At 33.2% G+C, this 18264-nt stretch overlaps 1 protein-coding gene and 1 long non-coding RNA gene across 2 annotated transcripts; one reads left to right on the top strand and one right to left on the bottom strand.

Moving 5' to 3' along the window:
- Positions 1-466: 466 nt before the first annotated feature.
- On the bottom strand, positions 467-4204 carry LOC113717930 (uncharacterized protein OsI_027940). The gene is made up of 6 exons (XM_027242778.2): positions 4047-4204; positions 2799-2985; positions 2312-2465; positions 2179-2216; positions 1884-2088; positions 467-872 (listed from the first exon to the last, which is right to left on the bottom strand). The coding sequence occupies exons 1-6, from the start codon at positions 4049-4051 to the stop codon at positions 778-780; spliced, it is 684 nt and encodes a 227-aa protein (XP_027098579.1). The 5' UTR covers positions 4052-4204; the 3' UTR covers positions 467-777.
- Positions 4205-9887: 5683 nt separating this feature from the next.
- Positions 9888-11798, top strand: LOC140014453 (uncharacterized). Its single transcript, XR_011821217.1, has 4 exons — positions 9888-10092; positions 10414-10696; positions 10802-11267; positions 11458-11798. It is a non-coding gene; the product is annotated as an uncharacterized lncRNA (long non-coding RNA).
- Positions 11799-18264: the final 6466 nt, after the last annotated feature.

Here is an 18264-nt window from a genome sequence, read left to right on the forward strand (position 1 = left end):
AAATCCGGGGCACCTCCCATGGCCTCAAATCATCAATCGAAAACAACAGTTCTCTTAATCTTTAATGGATGAGAAGGGCAGTTATATTGCTGAAAATTAATTAGCTCCTGAAAATGGCAACAATAATTTTGAGTAACCTTTAAAATTGAATGTAGCACCACGAAAATTTTACATCCCAAACAATAATAATATATTATTGTGATGAAAAGTCTTACTAAATTCTGGATGCGTTTGGATAGGAAATTATATTAGAGAATTAGTTGAAATAAGTGTTATACCAATATTTATGATCTAATGCATGTAAAATAATAAACAGATGATTGAAAAGCATATTGACCAAATAATTATTTGCCAAAAACGTATACCCAAAAATCATAAACAAAAGTAGCAAGGCGCCGTTCGAGCTAAATGCGTCAAAAAGTTTTATCCCAACTCGTCAATAATCATCTGAAACTTTTTGACCCCGTTACACCTTAACAAGCTTGACATTCGCATTGAAGTGATTGTATAATCCCAACCAAAATTACATGCATTTTTAGTTATCATGTTTATCATTGAAATTTGCTAGAAATACAACACTCGGAATCTTTGGAAAGTACGATCACAGCTCCTCCCAAATGAGAGGACTAAACAATAATGTTTTCAACACTAAATCTAGATCAAGGGGACCTTCACTCTTGCTAAAACAGCATGCTTCCTTTGAATACCAACGTAGCCAAGAACTATAATTCGCCAAAACTCAAAAAGTTGCAGCTGCATGCAAATCTGCCAAAGCCTTCAGGAGCTTGGTCCAGGAGCCTTCTCTTCTGATGACTTCACCCCTTCATCAGTCTTGTCATCAGCTTTCTCTGCGGGTTTTGAGACCTCATGCCCTGCGGTAAAAGAAAAAACCAAGTCATAAAAGAAACAATTGAGCCACAGATGCATTGAGCTATTGCGGGACTCCATCATAAAATGCACAAGTTAATGGAGAGAATATTTACAATTAACACATTCATCAAAATTCAAAAGCATGATAATGGATAACAAAAAATGATTCAATGCAGCTAAATAAACGTAAAGGTGAGAAAATGCATCAAAATTCGCGTGTAATTATTACATCCAACCATATAAACGTGAAGGAAAGAATGCACACTGTTCATGGAGTAGCAAATAGTCAAAAGAAAATTCAGGAACAATCTAAAACGAAGGGCTTAAGGAAAATCTAATAGTTATGTGCAAAATGCCTATAGTCATACCTAAGCTTTACATAGATTTTACTACAGAGCTCATGACAGGATTCCTAATCTTCACTCCATTCCCTCACCCCACCCCAAAAAAAAAAACCAGGGCAGAAAAGTTTCTTTGCAGGAACACTGATAATTTATATACATCTTAAGATGACATAAATTTGTTTATTGAACATTGCCAGGCTGGAATATTGCTTAATCTTCCCTCAACACCTATCATTTACTGTCTACACAAGCATTAAGCAAATCGTACATGCAAATTTCCACAGCTTATTGTCTATATTTATTATGCTTGTAGAAACCAGAGTGAGGGTGGCCGATGATGGAAGAAGAGGGAAGGGGGGAGGGAGGGGGGGGGCAAGCATCAGCTCATGTAGATGGTCAATAAAGGACAGCATGCAACCTCTAGTCAAATAATACTTTATTCTTTTCACTTGCACCGGTATTTTGATTAATATAATTAAATTAGCATCCTGATTTACAAAATACATTTAACGAGCAACCAACAGAGAGAGGATGACTCGCTGAGGCAGCATTAATTTTTAGACTAACAAATGGAACCCATAACTGTACCAGAACTGATTGACAAAACAATCACTTAGTTACTAGCACTCTGTTCTAAACACGAACAATATAAAAGATTGTGTTCATTACCTTCGTCATCGCTATCGTCATCACCCATACCATCAAAATTCATGCCACCCATGCCACCCATGCCGCCAAAGTCGCCCATGCCACCCATGCCCCCCATGCCCCCCATGCTGCCAAAGTCGCCCATGCCACCCATGCCCCCCATGCCCCCCATGCCGCCAAAGTCGCCCATGCCACCCATGCCCCCCATGCCCATGTCACCAAATTTCTGAAATAGATGTCAATCACCAAAAACATCATAAGGACCTATGGCAAAAATCTTTGAGATGACAATCCTACACAAAAGATATATCCTTACCGAGAAATCCATTCCACCCAAATCCAAGTCTCCAGGACCTAATCAAACCATGAAGAGCAATTATGTCTTCAAGAAGTTCATATCATCTAAACTTGCATAAACAAACTCAGATATCATAAAAAATAGGAAATACCTGTGTCATCATCTTCATCAGCCCATTTATCCCAATCTACTTTAATATAGTGAGGTGCCTTTCCATCTCCACGCAATAGTTTCTTCCACCAATTCTTCTCTGCTTTCTCCAAAACACAGAAGATATTTCTCACCCCAATATTTATTTTGCTCTCCTATAAAAGCAAAATTGGTAATTTACATTGGGCAAAACATGCAACAAAGTTGTACAGTACAATTTTGTAACCAAATTTAAGTATGCAAGTATCACACTGCCTTAATACCCAAGAACCAGACCACTATCAAATACTCATACGATGGAATATATAGTTTCACAGACACTAGAAAAGATCCTCAAGCATATCTTATCCAGGTAAAGTTTATTTCCGAATGCAGCAATGAGAAGCAAGATCCTAGATCACAACCAACTACCAGTATTCTAATCCCATGATAGCTGGATCCTAAACAGTCAATCTCAGACAGATTTTGCATAAGCAGAAAACACTTACCTCGACATTAACTTTGTCATAAAGTTCAAGTTTCAGCTCATAGAGATGGTTTTCTGCCCCAGCTGTTCCAGAGAATGTAAAAACCCCATCTGGATCAAGGTTAACCTTTGCATTCTTAGCATCTGGGAGTAGCACTGTAAGATATACCTTGTCCAACCTTTGGGCCCATTTCACCTCAGGATGTCGGCTACAAAAGAGAGATCGCTTCAGTAGTGACTTCTAGAATAATCACATAACAGAAAGAAAAGTCATAAAGACGAAACACATCATGCATCCCAAGGAAGTACTTCCGTTAGAATACAGAACTCATATATCTACATCCACACTGGTGTTTGTACAAACTAATTAGATTTTGGAACAATGCAAGAGTTGAGACTGCATAGTTCTGGAATATCATGTAATGCAAAGACATGCATTATCAGGCATAGTTGAATCCTTTCAATGGCTAAAATCATGGAACAACCATTTTCAACATGTTGCAAAAGAAGTAGCGACATAACCATTTACATTCACAAAAAATGAAGGGTTCTCGGTTGTCAGAGCTAGAGGCCAAGCAGGAATTTCAAATCAGCAAGTACTAACGTCTTGTGCCAACAGCCTATTGGACTGTTGGTAGCACCAAGACTTTAAAGTATTGGTGGGACTTGCCACTTAATTGTAGCTGCCACTTTCAAGATGGAGTTCCGTCGGTTAGACTCCCCCCTCCCTTAGGCTAGAGTAGGTTGTACAACTGTTATCGTTACAGCAAAAAAAAAAGTACTAACGTCTTGCAAATGTTCACTCTCTTTGATATTACGGCCTGGAACTGAATATTGGATTATTAAATTAAAATTAATAATCTAGGATAGTATACTCGTAATACAATTAAAATTATGTATTAGTATTATACTTTAGCAATGCCATAGCTCAACATTCAGCAATCATGCTGCAAGGAAAAATTTTTAAAAAAAATTCCAGACATTAAATTTCTTCCTAAACTATGGGATATGGAGCCATCAAAAGTTTCCAGCATATTTTTCTATAAACCCGGAACTGGAATACTTCTCCAAGCCCCCAAAAAAATCATCCAATAAATTAGAAAACATAAACAGGATACAACAAAGGATGTATTTAAGTGGACTATCAACAAATGAAGCAAAGTAACAAAAATCAAACCGTCCAAAATCATGGCAGAGATAAAATAATAATGAATTTGAAATTCGGCAAAGCAGAATAAAAAAAAGGAGGAAAATCGTGTAAAGAAGATACCTCATATTTATGTTTTGTTTCTGGAGGAAGGAGGAGAGGGAGAGAATGGAAAACCCTAGAAGATGAAAGAAAGAGAAGGCACGGCTACAAAGTAGTGCTTTTTTAAGTGTAAGCGTCGCTCTCTCCAAAACCGCAAGAGGAGGCTTCTCTTAAGCCTCTAGGGCTATTTTTGTGCGTATACGCTCCCACTCGAAACACGGTACTCCACCGTGTGTTTCTGCGCCAAATGGGCCGCTGTTACAACGTGCACGTTTGAGATTTGCCGGTGTCATATCCAGAGTCCAATGATCAGGTCAGTCTGTTTTTCTATTTGGGCCTAATGATGGGCCCAATGTTTTGCGAAGAGAGGGGACCTTCTCGTCGGCGATCTTTACCTTCATCTGCAATCTATTATTTGTCATCATTCCCACAAAAGCTCATCAATGTCCTTTTGAAATGGAAGTTTCGTACCCGCTAATCCAATGGAAGTTTCGACCTGCCAACAAATAATTGACACCAAAAAAGACCTTTGTCAGATCGAATCCAACTGTAAAATTATGTTAAGAGAGAAAGAAAAACCGAAAGCACTGTCGTAGGGATTAACCCCAACCATTGCTATGAGATCTTTTGTGGTTTCTTTTTTTTTTTTTTTAATAATATTTAGATAGAGAACTCAAACCTTAAATGGGATAAACGAAAGGAAAAGATTTGAAAATCAAACTAATAAATATCGCGATTACCTGACTAATAAAGAACACAAAAGAAAAAAGATGGAATAACAAATGAAAGAGAGGTTTCTCGTGTTGAGAATTAAATAACAATAGCAACAAGGAGAGAGGTCGTAATCGTTAATAGTAATTGTTAAAAAAGAAAGAAAAAAAAAACACCCGTTAACCACTACTTACTTAATCACTTAGTTATTACCTTCTTGGTTTGTTTCTATGAACTTCGGTTACACTTTACCGCAATAGTACACTGGACATTGGATATGAGCTGGTGGGCCTGTCGAGCAAATACCCAAAAACAACTCTTGTGCCAAACCGGCGGTGGATTCCATCTCATAATTTGCGTTGGGTTTGAGCACAGGTTTCTTTATTTAGCCTTTAACATTCTCCATTATCACCTTTTCCTCGCCATCATACCTTGCAATAAATTAAGCACAATTGACGCTAGATCCAATCATCCCGTGTGACGAGGTGAAATCTAGTCAAACGAGTCAAGTCGAGAACGGCCCAGCTCACCCGTCAAAGATCGGGATCTTGTCCCCCATCTCAATTGGATGCTTAAATTAATTATTCCATGATTTAGGAGCTGAATATGCAAGTTAGATTGCGTATCTCTCTTAGAAAAAGTAACAGATGAGTATTTATAGCACTTGTACTTGGGAATATAATAATGAGGTCTATCCTCTACTTGACACCAGCAAGCAACTTAGGACGACGGGATCAGTACGGTGACTAGTAATCAAATCACTCCATCAGTTACGAGTCATGCAAATAACCAAAAGTGTTGGTAGTTCTGAACAAAAAAGGGATAAACGATACAGGATGCCTCTTCAGCGTAATCTCGTGAACGAGCTAACGCAGGACCCAGGCAGGCCGAGGTGTCCACACTGTGCCAGCTGGCAAACTGACTGGCAGAACTTGGTCACAGTTTACTGGTTACGAAACGCATTTGATAGAAATGAAAACGACAGTGGTTATTGAAGGATGTTGCTGCAGTATGTTTAGTAATCAAAGAAGAGGTGTGGAAAGTAAAGCATATGGCAAAGAAAGCGGCACGTTGCAACCTGACATGTACGGATCAAGAAGGGTTATTTTTACAAAAGTAAGTGGTGACCTATAACCGGGATTTGGAAATGTTGCGTATTGCAGAAGTTAAAAATGTGTTGGGATGTCACGGAATTAACATAAACATAAAGGACCTAAGAATAAAACATTTGTGAAGAAGCGTAAGCAGTACTAATTACTAAACAAAGCCATCCTGGGGCCACGGATTATGGGCATTACATCAACAAAATACTATCTATTTATGGGCATTTTACTCTGAATCATTATATTTATGTAAAATACATAAATATTTTGGATAGTACGGATATTCACACTATCTGTCCTTGTACTAAGTTTAATGGGCATTTTACTCTGAATCAGTACATTTTGGATATTACTTTGATTAGAATTTAGTTTAAAGACATTCACTGGAGTTTGGACGCATCCAGAGAGCACCGATCGATGTATGTTCAAGCGTAAATTGAAATAAATATGTAACTTAAATTTTTTAAAAATAAATTACTACTGCATATCCGAAATTTACTTTTTGGAGAGTAGGTTTAGTTCACACTATTTTTCATAGTATTTTAAAATATACAAGTACAACAAATTTTAAATTATACCTATAATCATGTATTATACGAGTATATTATGAGTACTTACTAACTAAGGTACTAAGTTTTAATCATTGATAAAACATCTTATCGTTATTTCAAATAAACTTCCTAATACTAGTTTGAGATAAGTTTTAAAGTAAAATAGTACATGCGTCCCATAAATCAATAAATCTTGATTATTAATCAAATTTGCCATGTTATCAGTAATAATTACTATTTATGTATAAAAACTTACTACTACTTGAATTAAACTTACTAAGGTATATTATGAGTGCTTACTAACTAACGTACTAAGTTTTAATAATTAATAAAAACATCTTATCATTATTTCAAATAAACTTCCTAATACTACTTTGAGATAAGGTTTTAATGTAAAAATTGTACATGCATTCCAAAAAATGGTAAATTTTGATCCTTAATCATTTTTATTGCCATGTTATTAGTAAGAATTACTATTTATGTATAAAAACTTACTGTTATTTGAACTAAACTTACTCTTTTAAAAGTAAGTTTGGGATATCAAGTAGTAATCTATTTATTTAAAAATTAAGTTTAATATTTATTCCAATTTACCTTTTGAGGTATAAAAGTTACTAATCTATTACACTTAACTTACTATTTTAGATAGGAAACTTACTTCCATAATTTTAGGTGTTATTTTATTTAGGCGAATATGTTCAACAATAAATCAAATGATCGCTAAAAGTGCAACAACGTGTTATATCAGGTAAAAACTATTTCGCTATCATAACTATCGTTTAGTATCTATATCTAAATGTATTGCTGAGGGGGTTTTTGATAAGGAGCTTCCAAAATTATCAAAAGTCTGAATGCTATTTGAATAGAATTTTACATTTTTTTAATTAAAAAATATTTATCTCTTAACTAATCATGTAACCGGCCCTACAAATCCTATAATCATACTTATATTTTTTCCACATTTCCCTTATGTTTTTTCCACTACCCCATAAAATTCAAACTCCTAAACTTTAACTAACGGATAATAACCACCCCTGTAAAATGATATCTGCAAATTCCAATTCACATCTCACATTTATTACTGACACTTACCATATCACTTAGAGTAATAACTAACCGTTAATTTAAGAAATTCGCAACTACGAAAGTCAAATATCCAAAATTTAGGAGCCTGTTTAAATTACAATTTTCACAATTCAACGTATCTTATTGTCATAATATATTTTACTCTCACAATCATTCACAAATTATAAAGGCATTAAAAATAAATAATTTTTTTAATAAAAATTAATTCAAAGGTAGTTAATTCACACACACACACATATATACATACATATATATATTCTCATAATGCATATATATATAAGATTATCAAATCGAATGCATAATATTGGTAAGTATTTCATTTTAAAATAAAAAAACATGCAATTACATTTATTTCTATCCATATATCATTCATTTTCTAATATAAATTATTATTATTATTTTAAGATCCATCTTTTGCAAAAACACAATTCTTGAATGATTTACAGTTTTTGTCATATTTTGAACTATTGTTAGACAAATCTTAAATTTTAATTATGTTGGTATAATTTTTTAACTTTTTTCAAATTAAAATGGTATAATTTTTTAATTTATTTTAATAATGTAAGTACCGTGCGTAGCACGGATATTCACACTAGTTGTCATTGTATGACCGAGCCTGAGAGTTTGAGCATGTTTTGGTTGAATGTTATAATTCAAAATTTGGGGTTTGGAGGGAATAGGTTATATCCATTGTAATCAAAACTCAAACAAAAGTGGGGATAAGCCTGGTTGTCACAACGAACTATATAAAGTGGATTTTTTTATTTATTTGCAGAATGCTACCTTATTTTTTCATGCATCAGAATGGATTGATTACAAGTTGCATTTGCTTGCCTTTTGCTAGAATTTTGGCTAATTAACAAATTATACTAATTGTAGAATAGTAAGTTTGTAATCATTTTCAATTTTTTAAAAAGTTGAAAGTTTGGATAACAATAACAACAAATCTTCCTAGTTACATGTAGAATATCACTTGTTTCTATATCACAATTTTTATAACTTAAAACCTATGAATATAAATAGATAAAATTATTATTTTATAATACTATAAAATTTTATTATTTTCTAAGGTTATGTGAAAGGTCAAAATATTTTTCACAAAATATTTTAAAATATATAAGTACAAAAGAATATTAAATTATACATATAATCATGCATTATACAAGTATGTTACAAGTACTTACTAACTAATGTACTAAATTTTAATCATTTATAGAATATTTTTATTGTTATTTCAAATAAGTTTCCTAGTATTCATTTGGTATAAGCCATAAAGGATTGAGTAATTTGAGTCAGTTGCTTCTGTGTTAATTTTGACTGTGGTTAACAAACTCAATGATTTAGTCCGTCTAACTTAGGTTAATGGGAAAATGGGTCACAGTTGGCTGAAATAAAATTGTAATAACCCGTTTTTCAATAAAAAAAAATAAACTCATTATGACTTTTCTCTATTATAAGAACAGAGTACCCATTTTCTTAAAAAAAATTATTTATCAGATAAAATAAAAATAAACCCATTTTTCAATAAAATCCTAACTCTTTATACCTTTCCTCTATTATAAGAACCGTGAACCCATTTTACCATAAGCAAATTTATTTATCGGATAAAAAAAATTATTTATCGAAAAAAAAAATGAACCCGTTTCTCAATAAAACATCAGCTCTTTATGGCTTCCCTCCCTTATAAGAAAAGAGTATCCATTTTGCCATAAACAAATCTGTTTATCGAATAAAATAAAAATAAACTCTTTTTTCAATAAAAAACCAGTTTTTTATGACTTTCCTCCATTATAAGAATATAGTACCCATTTTTCTAAAAAAAAAATATTATTTATCGAATAAAATAAAAATGAACCCGTTTTTCAATAAAACACAAGCTCTTTATAGTTTTCATCTATTATAAGAACAGAGTATCCATTTTTTCATAAATAAATTTATTTATCGGATGAAAAACTAAATATATTTTTCAATAAAACACCAATTTTTTATGATTTTCCTCCCTTCACTACAACAAAAAAAGGTATTAGCGACAACAACTTTAGGAAGAAATAGAAAGCTTGACGCTCTTAAGAGGCTTATAGCAAGGAAAAGGACAATATCTCACCAAAAATTGGAGCCATCATATACTCTGCGAGGGCAAGGACTTTTCTCGCTTAAAATTCTCACCAAAAGGAGAGCGGGAAAGCTTCCCTCCAAATACTAATTCTAGTGGGCCAAAGTTTCTATGTTATTGGTGAGAAATCATGGGTGCTTTTTTGTGAAAATTTCAAAATTTTCTCCCTTCCAATTTTTAGCAGAGCCGCGCATTGAAAATTTTTTAACCATTCCCGGCACAACACTTGTCAAGCCTAGCACCACATGAATTCCAAGCCTTCCATACTTGCAAGGCTACTTTCCCAAATATTGTTCTCAGATCAGAGCGCTCGAAAGTTCAATCGCAACTTCCCCTGCACCTTTCTCATTCTATCTCTCTTTCCCTCTCTATCAATTTTCAGTTTTCCATAGACATATGGTTCCCCTCTTCCTCTCTAGCATCTAGATCTAAATTTATACAATCATGGACACACTGTAAAGACCCTTCCGATGCAATGGCAGACTTCAAGGAAAAACGATGGTGTAGGTTTTTTAATATGTTATTTTCATCTCTGTTTTGTCAATTGCCTTTTTCTTGCATTTTTGGTCAATTTAACAATCGCAAGAAAAACTTTTTGAAATTGTAGACTTCTACTTCAGTGGATTAGAGTGAAATGCTTATCTCAGTTGGAGTAGAGAAATGGGTCTTACTGGAAGGCAAAATGAAAACGGCCCTGTCAAAATTGGATCTTGAACATCTATCAGTTTAGGAGTTTGTGTGAATTTTGGGTTTTTTTTTCCTGATTTTATTCTATGTGGTCTTGTCTGTATGATTGGAAAGTTCAATTTCTGATGTACTTTCAGGGGGGTTTGGCTGTAGCAGCAGGAAAGTGGGGAAGTGGGTGGCTTTCCGGTGGCACCGCCGGCTCAGTATAACCTATTAGACGAGCCGAGTCCATTGGGATTGAGGCTGAGGAAAAGTCCTTCCCTTTTGGAATTGATCCAAATGAGGCTTTCTCAAGCTAATTCACCTAAGGGTGCAAGTTCAAGTAAAAAAGAGCTTAAAGGGGCCGCTGCTTCTGGTTCCTCTGAGAAGCTCAAGGCTTCAAATTTTCCAGCAACTATTCTGCGAATTGGGACCTGGGAGGTATATTTATACATTTGCATTGGATCATGGATTTTAGAAACTTGTTTTATTGGATTGCTTATGATTTCGTTAATTTTGATTGCATGTCTTTGTTCTAATTTCTAGTATAAGTCAAGATATGAAGGGGATTTGGTAGCAAAGTGTTATTTTGCAAAGCATAAGCTTGTACGGGAGGTTCTTGATGGCGGGCTCAAGAAGTTGGGTCCAATATATCTACATTGAAATAACACTTATGATGGTCATTGCATTTATGGGCATTTTAAAAAATAAACTCTGCATAAGCTAAAATTTTTCTAACTAAAATATTTTACATTTGTCATAACTTATTGATGGTTAAAATAATAGCAAGGATTTTTTGTTCTCCACTCCCACATTAATTTAAACTAAATATGAGACTGCATAAGCTGAGAAAACAAAGCTGCATTTGATTTGAACAATCATGAGAGTCCCACTTTCTTCAACTTGAGGGGATGCAGCATCACCATCAGGTGGTCAATCATCATCTTCGAGGAATGAACAAGACATTGTTAGTAGACCTCGAGAAGACATGAAACACCATCACCCAGCTCAGGTAACCGGTCCTTTTAATAGTCTTGAACCAAAATTTGATATTCACTAAAAGTTTCTGACCAACAGAAATGTAAAATGTCATTTTCATTTGATTTATAATCTGTACAGAGTATTTCTTTTCCTCCAAGGAGGTTTATATATGTAGTCGCGTCTCTCTAGTAGTATTTGACTCTGTGTTTTGGTTTATTCAGTAATGGATACGCATGTAATTGAAGAAATAAAAAATGGTGGAGGAGAGCAAACATGATATGGTTATGAAGCTCTTACAAGCTACTTCGATTATGGATTTCGCCAATTAATGCAAACATGATACTCATTGTATATTGGCACAGGGTCTATCTTAGCATTTGTTATCCCTAGCAATTTTGGTTGTACATATTAAAGCCCAATTAGAATTTGATTTGAGTATCTTTGTGCTTTGTATTGTTGATAGTATTGGTTGTAATATATTATTGCTCGTTTTGTATTTGTAATGACAAATTGGTTTGTTATTTCGTATACAAATTTTGCTATATCTCAATATTGACATTAATGATACCTCTTGCTAAAAAAATGGTTGAAAAAAAAAGTAGCAACTACAGTCACAAAGCTGCTTTCGGCAACTTTCTTGCAAGAAAATCATTTAGCTGCATTTGATCGTCTTTGGTAAGGGGTCGATGGTTTTCAATAAAACACCAGCTCTTTGTGACTTTCCTCCATAAATTTTCTATTTTTCCTTTTTTCACTGAAATAATTTATTACTTGGATAAAATCAGAAACTCCATTATAAGAAAAGGTTTGGAGGGAATAAGTTGTAAGCAATCCATGACAATTACCGCCTCTACACACATGTGAAGGAACAGGGGCTATGACAATTTGCTATATGTACTGTGCAAATCTTATCCCATTGAAAATCACATTGAGAGGTGGGCCAGCATTTTGCTATATCTCAATATTGACATTAATGAGTTTATTTTTATTTTATCCGATAAACAAATTCCTGTTTGCCTTCAAAATGAGTACTCTATTCTTATAATAGAGGAAAGTCATAAAAAACTGATGTTTTATTGAAAAAATGGGTTTATTTTTATTTTATCTGATAAATAAATTTGTCTAAGAAAAAATGGGTACTCTGTTCTTAAAATGGAGGAAAGTCATAAAGAGCTGATCTTTTATTAAAAAACGGGTTTATTTTTATTTTATCTGATAAATAAATTTATTTATGAAAAAATGGGTACTCTATTCTGATAATGGAGGAACGCTATAAAAAGTTGGTCTTTTATTGAAAAATAGATTTATTTTTATTTTATTTGATAAATAAATTTATTTATGAGAAAATGGGTACTCTATTCTTATAATGGAGGAAAGCCATAAAGAGCTAGTCTTTTATTAGAAAATGGATTTATTTTTATTTTATTTGATAAATAAATTTAATTATGAAAAAATAGGTACTCTGTTCTTATAATGGAGAAAAGCCATAAAGAGATAGTCTTTTATGGGAAAGTGATACTTTACGGAAAGTGACCACGATTTGGTTATGAAATAATCCCAAATAAAAATTTAAATGAATTTATTTGTTTTGAAAGTTGTATAACGGTCGTTAAAACTCAAAAAATTGGCAAAAATATTTTGGGGTTGCAGAAAGGCAGAGGGAAGAAGGAGAAGAATTGAGCTTTTTGTCCGTTGCAATTATTCCTTTAAAAATGGCTCCATTCGGTTTTGCCCATTTTTTGTTGGGTAAAATCGTTGGTTCTAACGATCAATTTTTCATTTCTCGTCAATTGTCCTTAATTGGTCAAAATTACGAAACTTTGAGGATGCAATATGTTTGGGGTGAAACTTTGAGGGTAAAATTGGCCAACCACCCAAACTTTGAGGATGAAAAGTGCATTTTTTTCTATAAGATATTTAATCAAATGTTATTTCTTGTCTTAATTTTAGTTATGACTATACTACATATTTATTAAATAGACGTACCTTTATAATTAAAGTTAATATTTGATATTTTAGGATGCCATATATTTAAATAGATGAAAATTATTTTGAACATAACATATTAAAATAATTTTATTTGTCAATCATTTTGGCCCTCCCTCCAAGGAAAAAATCTTGGCTTCGTCACTGCCTTGGAGGAAATTGAGGTCTATTGCTAACAAAAGATTGTGAAAATTTACCTTTATATCCTAATTATTTGGAAAAATCTAATGAACAAATTTTGCAAAAGAAGCCTTGTTTCTTACCAACAAATTAAGTAACTAATAAAATCACCTTTAATATTGCTTTAACATATTTAATTTATGTTAAATACAAATTTTACCAATTTCTCTTTTGTAAAAATATAAGTGTATCACTTTTTCAATTTTAATTACAAACATTTATATTTTTTACATAAATGTAGTGATTCAGAGTAAAATGCCCATAAATATCTAGTATTTGTTTGATGTAATGCAAAAAAATCCATAAAGAGTTGGTATGTTATGGGCGCAATCTTTTTTACTTTCACATATTTAAAATTTGTTAAATGCAAAATCTACTAGTTTTCCTTTCGTAAAAATATAAGTATAATACTTTTTTAATTTTATTTACAAATATTTATGTATTTTACATAAATGCAATGATTCAGAATAAAATACCCATAAATAGTTAGTATTTTGTTGATATAATGCAAAAAACTCATAAAGAGTTGGTATGTTATGGGCAAAACTTTTTTACTTTCACATATTTAAAATTTATTAAATACAAAATTTACTAGTTTCCCTTTCGTAAAAATATTAGTGTAACACTTTTTCAATTTTAGTTATAAATATTTATGTATTTTACATAAATGTAATGATTCAGAATAAAATACCCGTAAATAGCTAGTGTTTTGTTGATGTAATGCAAAAAAAAAAATCATAAAGAATAGGTATGTTATGGGCAATATATTTTTTACTTTCATAAAAATCAGTTTATGTTAAATACAGGACAACCAATTTTCCTTTCGTAAAAATATTAGTGTAACAGTTCTTCAATTTTAGTTACACATATTTATGTATTTTACATAAATGTAATGATTCAGAGTAAAATATCCATAAATAGATAGTATTTTGTTGATGTAATGCCCGTAAATAGATAGTACTGCTTATGCTTCCTTTTCGGTGTTTTATTCGTAGGCCCATTATATTTATGTTAATTCCGTCACACCCCAATACATTTCCAACTTCTGCAGTACGCTACATTCACATTTCTAAACCGCTGTTATAGGTCACCACTTACTTTTTTAGAAACATTCCCTTCATCTCCGTACATGTCAGGTTGCTACGTGCCAGCTTCTTTGCCATATAATTTACTTTCCACACATGTCTTTGAAATATGTGAATACACTACAGAATTTACCGGTTATTGAATATGTGACGTAATATGTTATGCCAAGAATTACATGACAAAAGAGTCCTCGTCCGACCCGGTTGGGCAATAATAACTTGCCGGTGGTTCCGGATCGTTGGCGCTGTCACCATTGACTGCTCTCTCTGTGCAACCGTTTGTGCCGGTTGTCCTCATTTTGCACTGCGCGTAACATTGGTTAAACACGATGTAACTTTTTTTTCACAGGATATATTTTCAGAACAGATAGTGGTGGGCCCCACACTTGACGCGGAAATCGAGTTACATGGTGTAATCTCAGCCGCACAAAATTTTGAGGGCAAATCTTGACCCTTAACCGTGCAGGGACGCCCTGCCCCAAATCCAAAAGTGTCCCTTTGTCAATCAATTTAAAAAGTTAGGGAGGGTGGATACTTGGAGCTTGGACGCCAGTTCTTGAATCTTGATGGAGAAAATGATAAGGTTACTCCTACTGCTACACGACCATTGAATTTTAGTTAAATTACATTTGGCCCCATCTGATTTAACGTTTTTGCCTCATGCTCCCTGCGTTGTTTTCAAATAGCCACTTCACCCCCTTATACTTTATGTTATAAATAAATAAATAAAAAGGATGATCGAAATCTTGACAGTGCTAAAATAGGCTTCTCAGATGTAGATTGATCCAAGTTGGGCTTTGCGACCTGACTAATTCGCATTGAGGTTGGAAGTGCATTTTTATTTTTCCCCTTTTTTTTTTTTACGAGATTATGAGATTTTTTTTTTTTTTTTTTTTTGGCAAAACGAGATTATGAGAATTGAAGAGCTAAATATATTCACTTTGAGCCATTGAGGATCAATCACAAAGCGTTTGGTAGTGGAATGGAGAAAGTGAGGCAACCTGAGAGTTAATAATAGACGCTTGAAATAAGTAAGGATGGATGGGATCGTTGCACATTTTTCAAGACCAAAAGATGAACAGGATAAGAGCATTTTATAGACGCCTTTGATATTTTGTCATGTAGCTAGTATTGACGCTTTGATATTACTTACAATCATCAAGGGGATTATATGAAGTGAAACGCCAACACGCATAGGGTTTTAAGGTATTTTACCCTTAAATTTTGGTTTTATATCACGTTAAACTACTTTTATTCAGAATTACTAATTAGGTAGGAGTGAAGTATCTCCATCTCCAACTCTCTCATATTCTATTGCAAGGTATGCGTATTTTTTCTCGTACAATTTCTTGAACATTTGAATTTAGGTTTGTTTGCACACTTCATTTTTTTTGCGAAAATTTATTTTTCTTGTAATATAAATATATTTTTTAATTATTTTTTTATATTTCAACCATCTTTAACATACATATGTTTGGATAGCAAATTTTTCCAAAACAATTTTTCGCTTGCATCATAAACACATTTCCCAATCCATATTTTTATATTTCCAATTACTTTTTTATCTCACATACATCACATCATAAAAAATACTACAGTAATTATTTTAAATAATTATTTGGAATAATTCTCTATCCAAACAATTAATTCTCTATCCACTTTTTCTAACCACTTTTTTTTGGATAAAAATTTCAAATAATCTTCTATTCAAAGACACTTAATCCTCAAAATTTAGTGTACAAATTGATCCATGAAGTTAAAAAAAAGCTTTTTAAAATTTTTCTAAATGCTCTAATACACAAAAGTTTTTTCACAATTTTTTTAAAAAATACACCTTCCAAATTACCCCAAATTTTGGGTCAAGTTTGCGTCTCATCCAACACAAGATTCGTGTGCGGAAAACTGGAAAGTAAACAACGTACGTCTTAGAAAATCAATCACGAGATTCGCATGTATAAAAAGTAAACAAGGCAGGTTTTGGAAAATTGATCAAAAGATGCATTTGGTGGTGGGTTACAGCAGGACAACTTCTCATTAATAGCAACAAAATTACTGGAGAGTGAAAGTGGATGCTGAATTAGTGTACCTGTGTCTACTGTCTCCTATGTAAAACCGCACGTTTGAGATAATCAACAGTATTGTTGCCATGTTTGGATTGTCATTTTCTGTCAGAAAATTGCATCGTTTTTCATGATTACATTTTTCTATTATTTTTTTCTCACATACATCAAATCGCTACAGTAACTTTTGCATGAAAAATCGTGAAAAATACAATTCAAACAGGGTTGTGCAATGCATTTTCTGATGTGCATAGCAGGAGATGGAGAGAATTCAAGGCTATTTATTCATTATAGTAATTTTTATTAATTTAAATGGTGTTTGGATTAACATTTTTTATATTTTTCGTGAATATAAATTTTAATTATCTATTTAATTCAAATATATCAAATCGATTTTATAGTAAATTTTTCTATAAAATCTCTAAAAAAAAAATAGCATGGCCTAAAAAAAATGTAATATTAGCATTGAACATGTGTCGTGTTCGGTGCCACGGCCTTTTCCTTTTTCCTTTTCTTACCGGAGTAAGAAATTGTTTAATTAAATCTAATCCTAAAGCTAACTACCTAATGATTAATGTCATGTTGTGGGCCTGGCTTTACGGGTCAAAGATTGGAATCCACTTAAGAAATCACGTGAGCTATGACGACTACACTTCGGCACACAACTCGAGGAATGGGCGATGTTGACAGATGCAGTTTGTCTTTGTCCTCCCCCGTCTCTCTCTCTCTCTCTCTCCATACTTTTTATTTTATTACTTTTCCGCAGCGGCAGTACTAGTGCGGGCCTGCCCGCGGCCACACACGCTCCTCAGAGAGGACCACAAAAACGATACTATAACAGACGGGACAAGATTCCGCCTTCGTCTGAGTGCTGACAAACAGCCTTTTTCACATAAATCTTTTCTGATTCTGTGATAGTGATTATTAATTAACGAGCAAGCAGACTACAGTAGATGACGACGGCCAAAGCAAAAACTCGATGCGACGGTTCCTTCCTTCTCCGCTTGGTTTCTTCCTTCTCTGCTTGGTTTGGAAGCTTTTACTACTACATTTATTTATTGAAGTCCTCCCAAAGAGCAATCCACTTCGTTGACGTTAGTTCTGACATTGGCAGGAATCGAAGTTTAGACAGGTCTACATCTGCTGGCAAAGTACACCTGTTTTTTCTCTCGTCTTTTTCCGTTTGAAGGATGTAACTACAGGTTCTAGGTGTTAAGAAGCATTTCTGAAGATGTTCGTTTTCTTTAAGAAAAATGAAAATTATAATTAAACTTCCATTTTATCTTCTCTCTATTTTCCGAAATAGGTTCTTTGTAAGTAGCACTTTTTTATTATAAACTAGAAAACCATGCATGCAAATTACGGCTTTCATTCGGCGCCGCCATTTTATCATGATACACTCAACAGACTCATCACACAAGTCAAGCGGCCAAATAAGCATCTAATTGTACATACTTTTTTTTACACCCAATATTCGTTTAGTTCACACATAAAGGCTCTACTAATAACATATTTTTTCTCTATTATGTTTATTGTGTCATCATCATTCTTCTATACAAGTTATCTAATGACAAAAAGGCTCTTGACTTTTTTTTGACAATGTAAATTAGATAAAAGTACCTTTATTCTTCATTACATTACATTGCAGTCACTCTCGTTTTATCCACTTATAATTAAAGTGAAATATAAAATAAATATGATATTTTGCATCGACAGG

This window comes from Coffea arabica, chromosome 1e (genome assembly GCF_036785885.1).
Source record: "Coffea arabica cultivar ET-39 chromosome 1e, Coffea Arabica ET-39 HiFi, whole genome shotgun sequence".
NCBI classification, from domain to species: domain Eukaryota; kingdom Viridiplantae; phylum Streptophyta; class Magnoliopsida; order Gentianales; family Rubiaceae; genus Coffea; species Coffea arabica.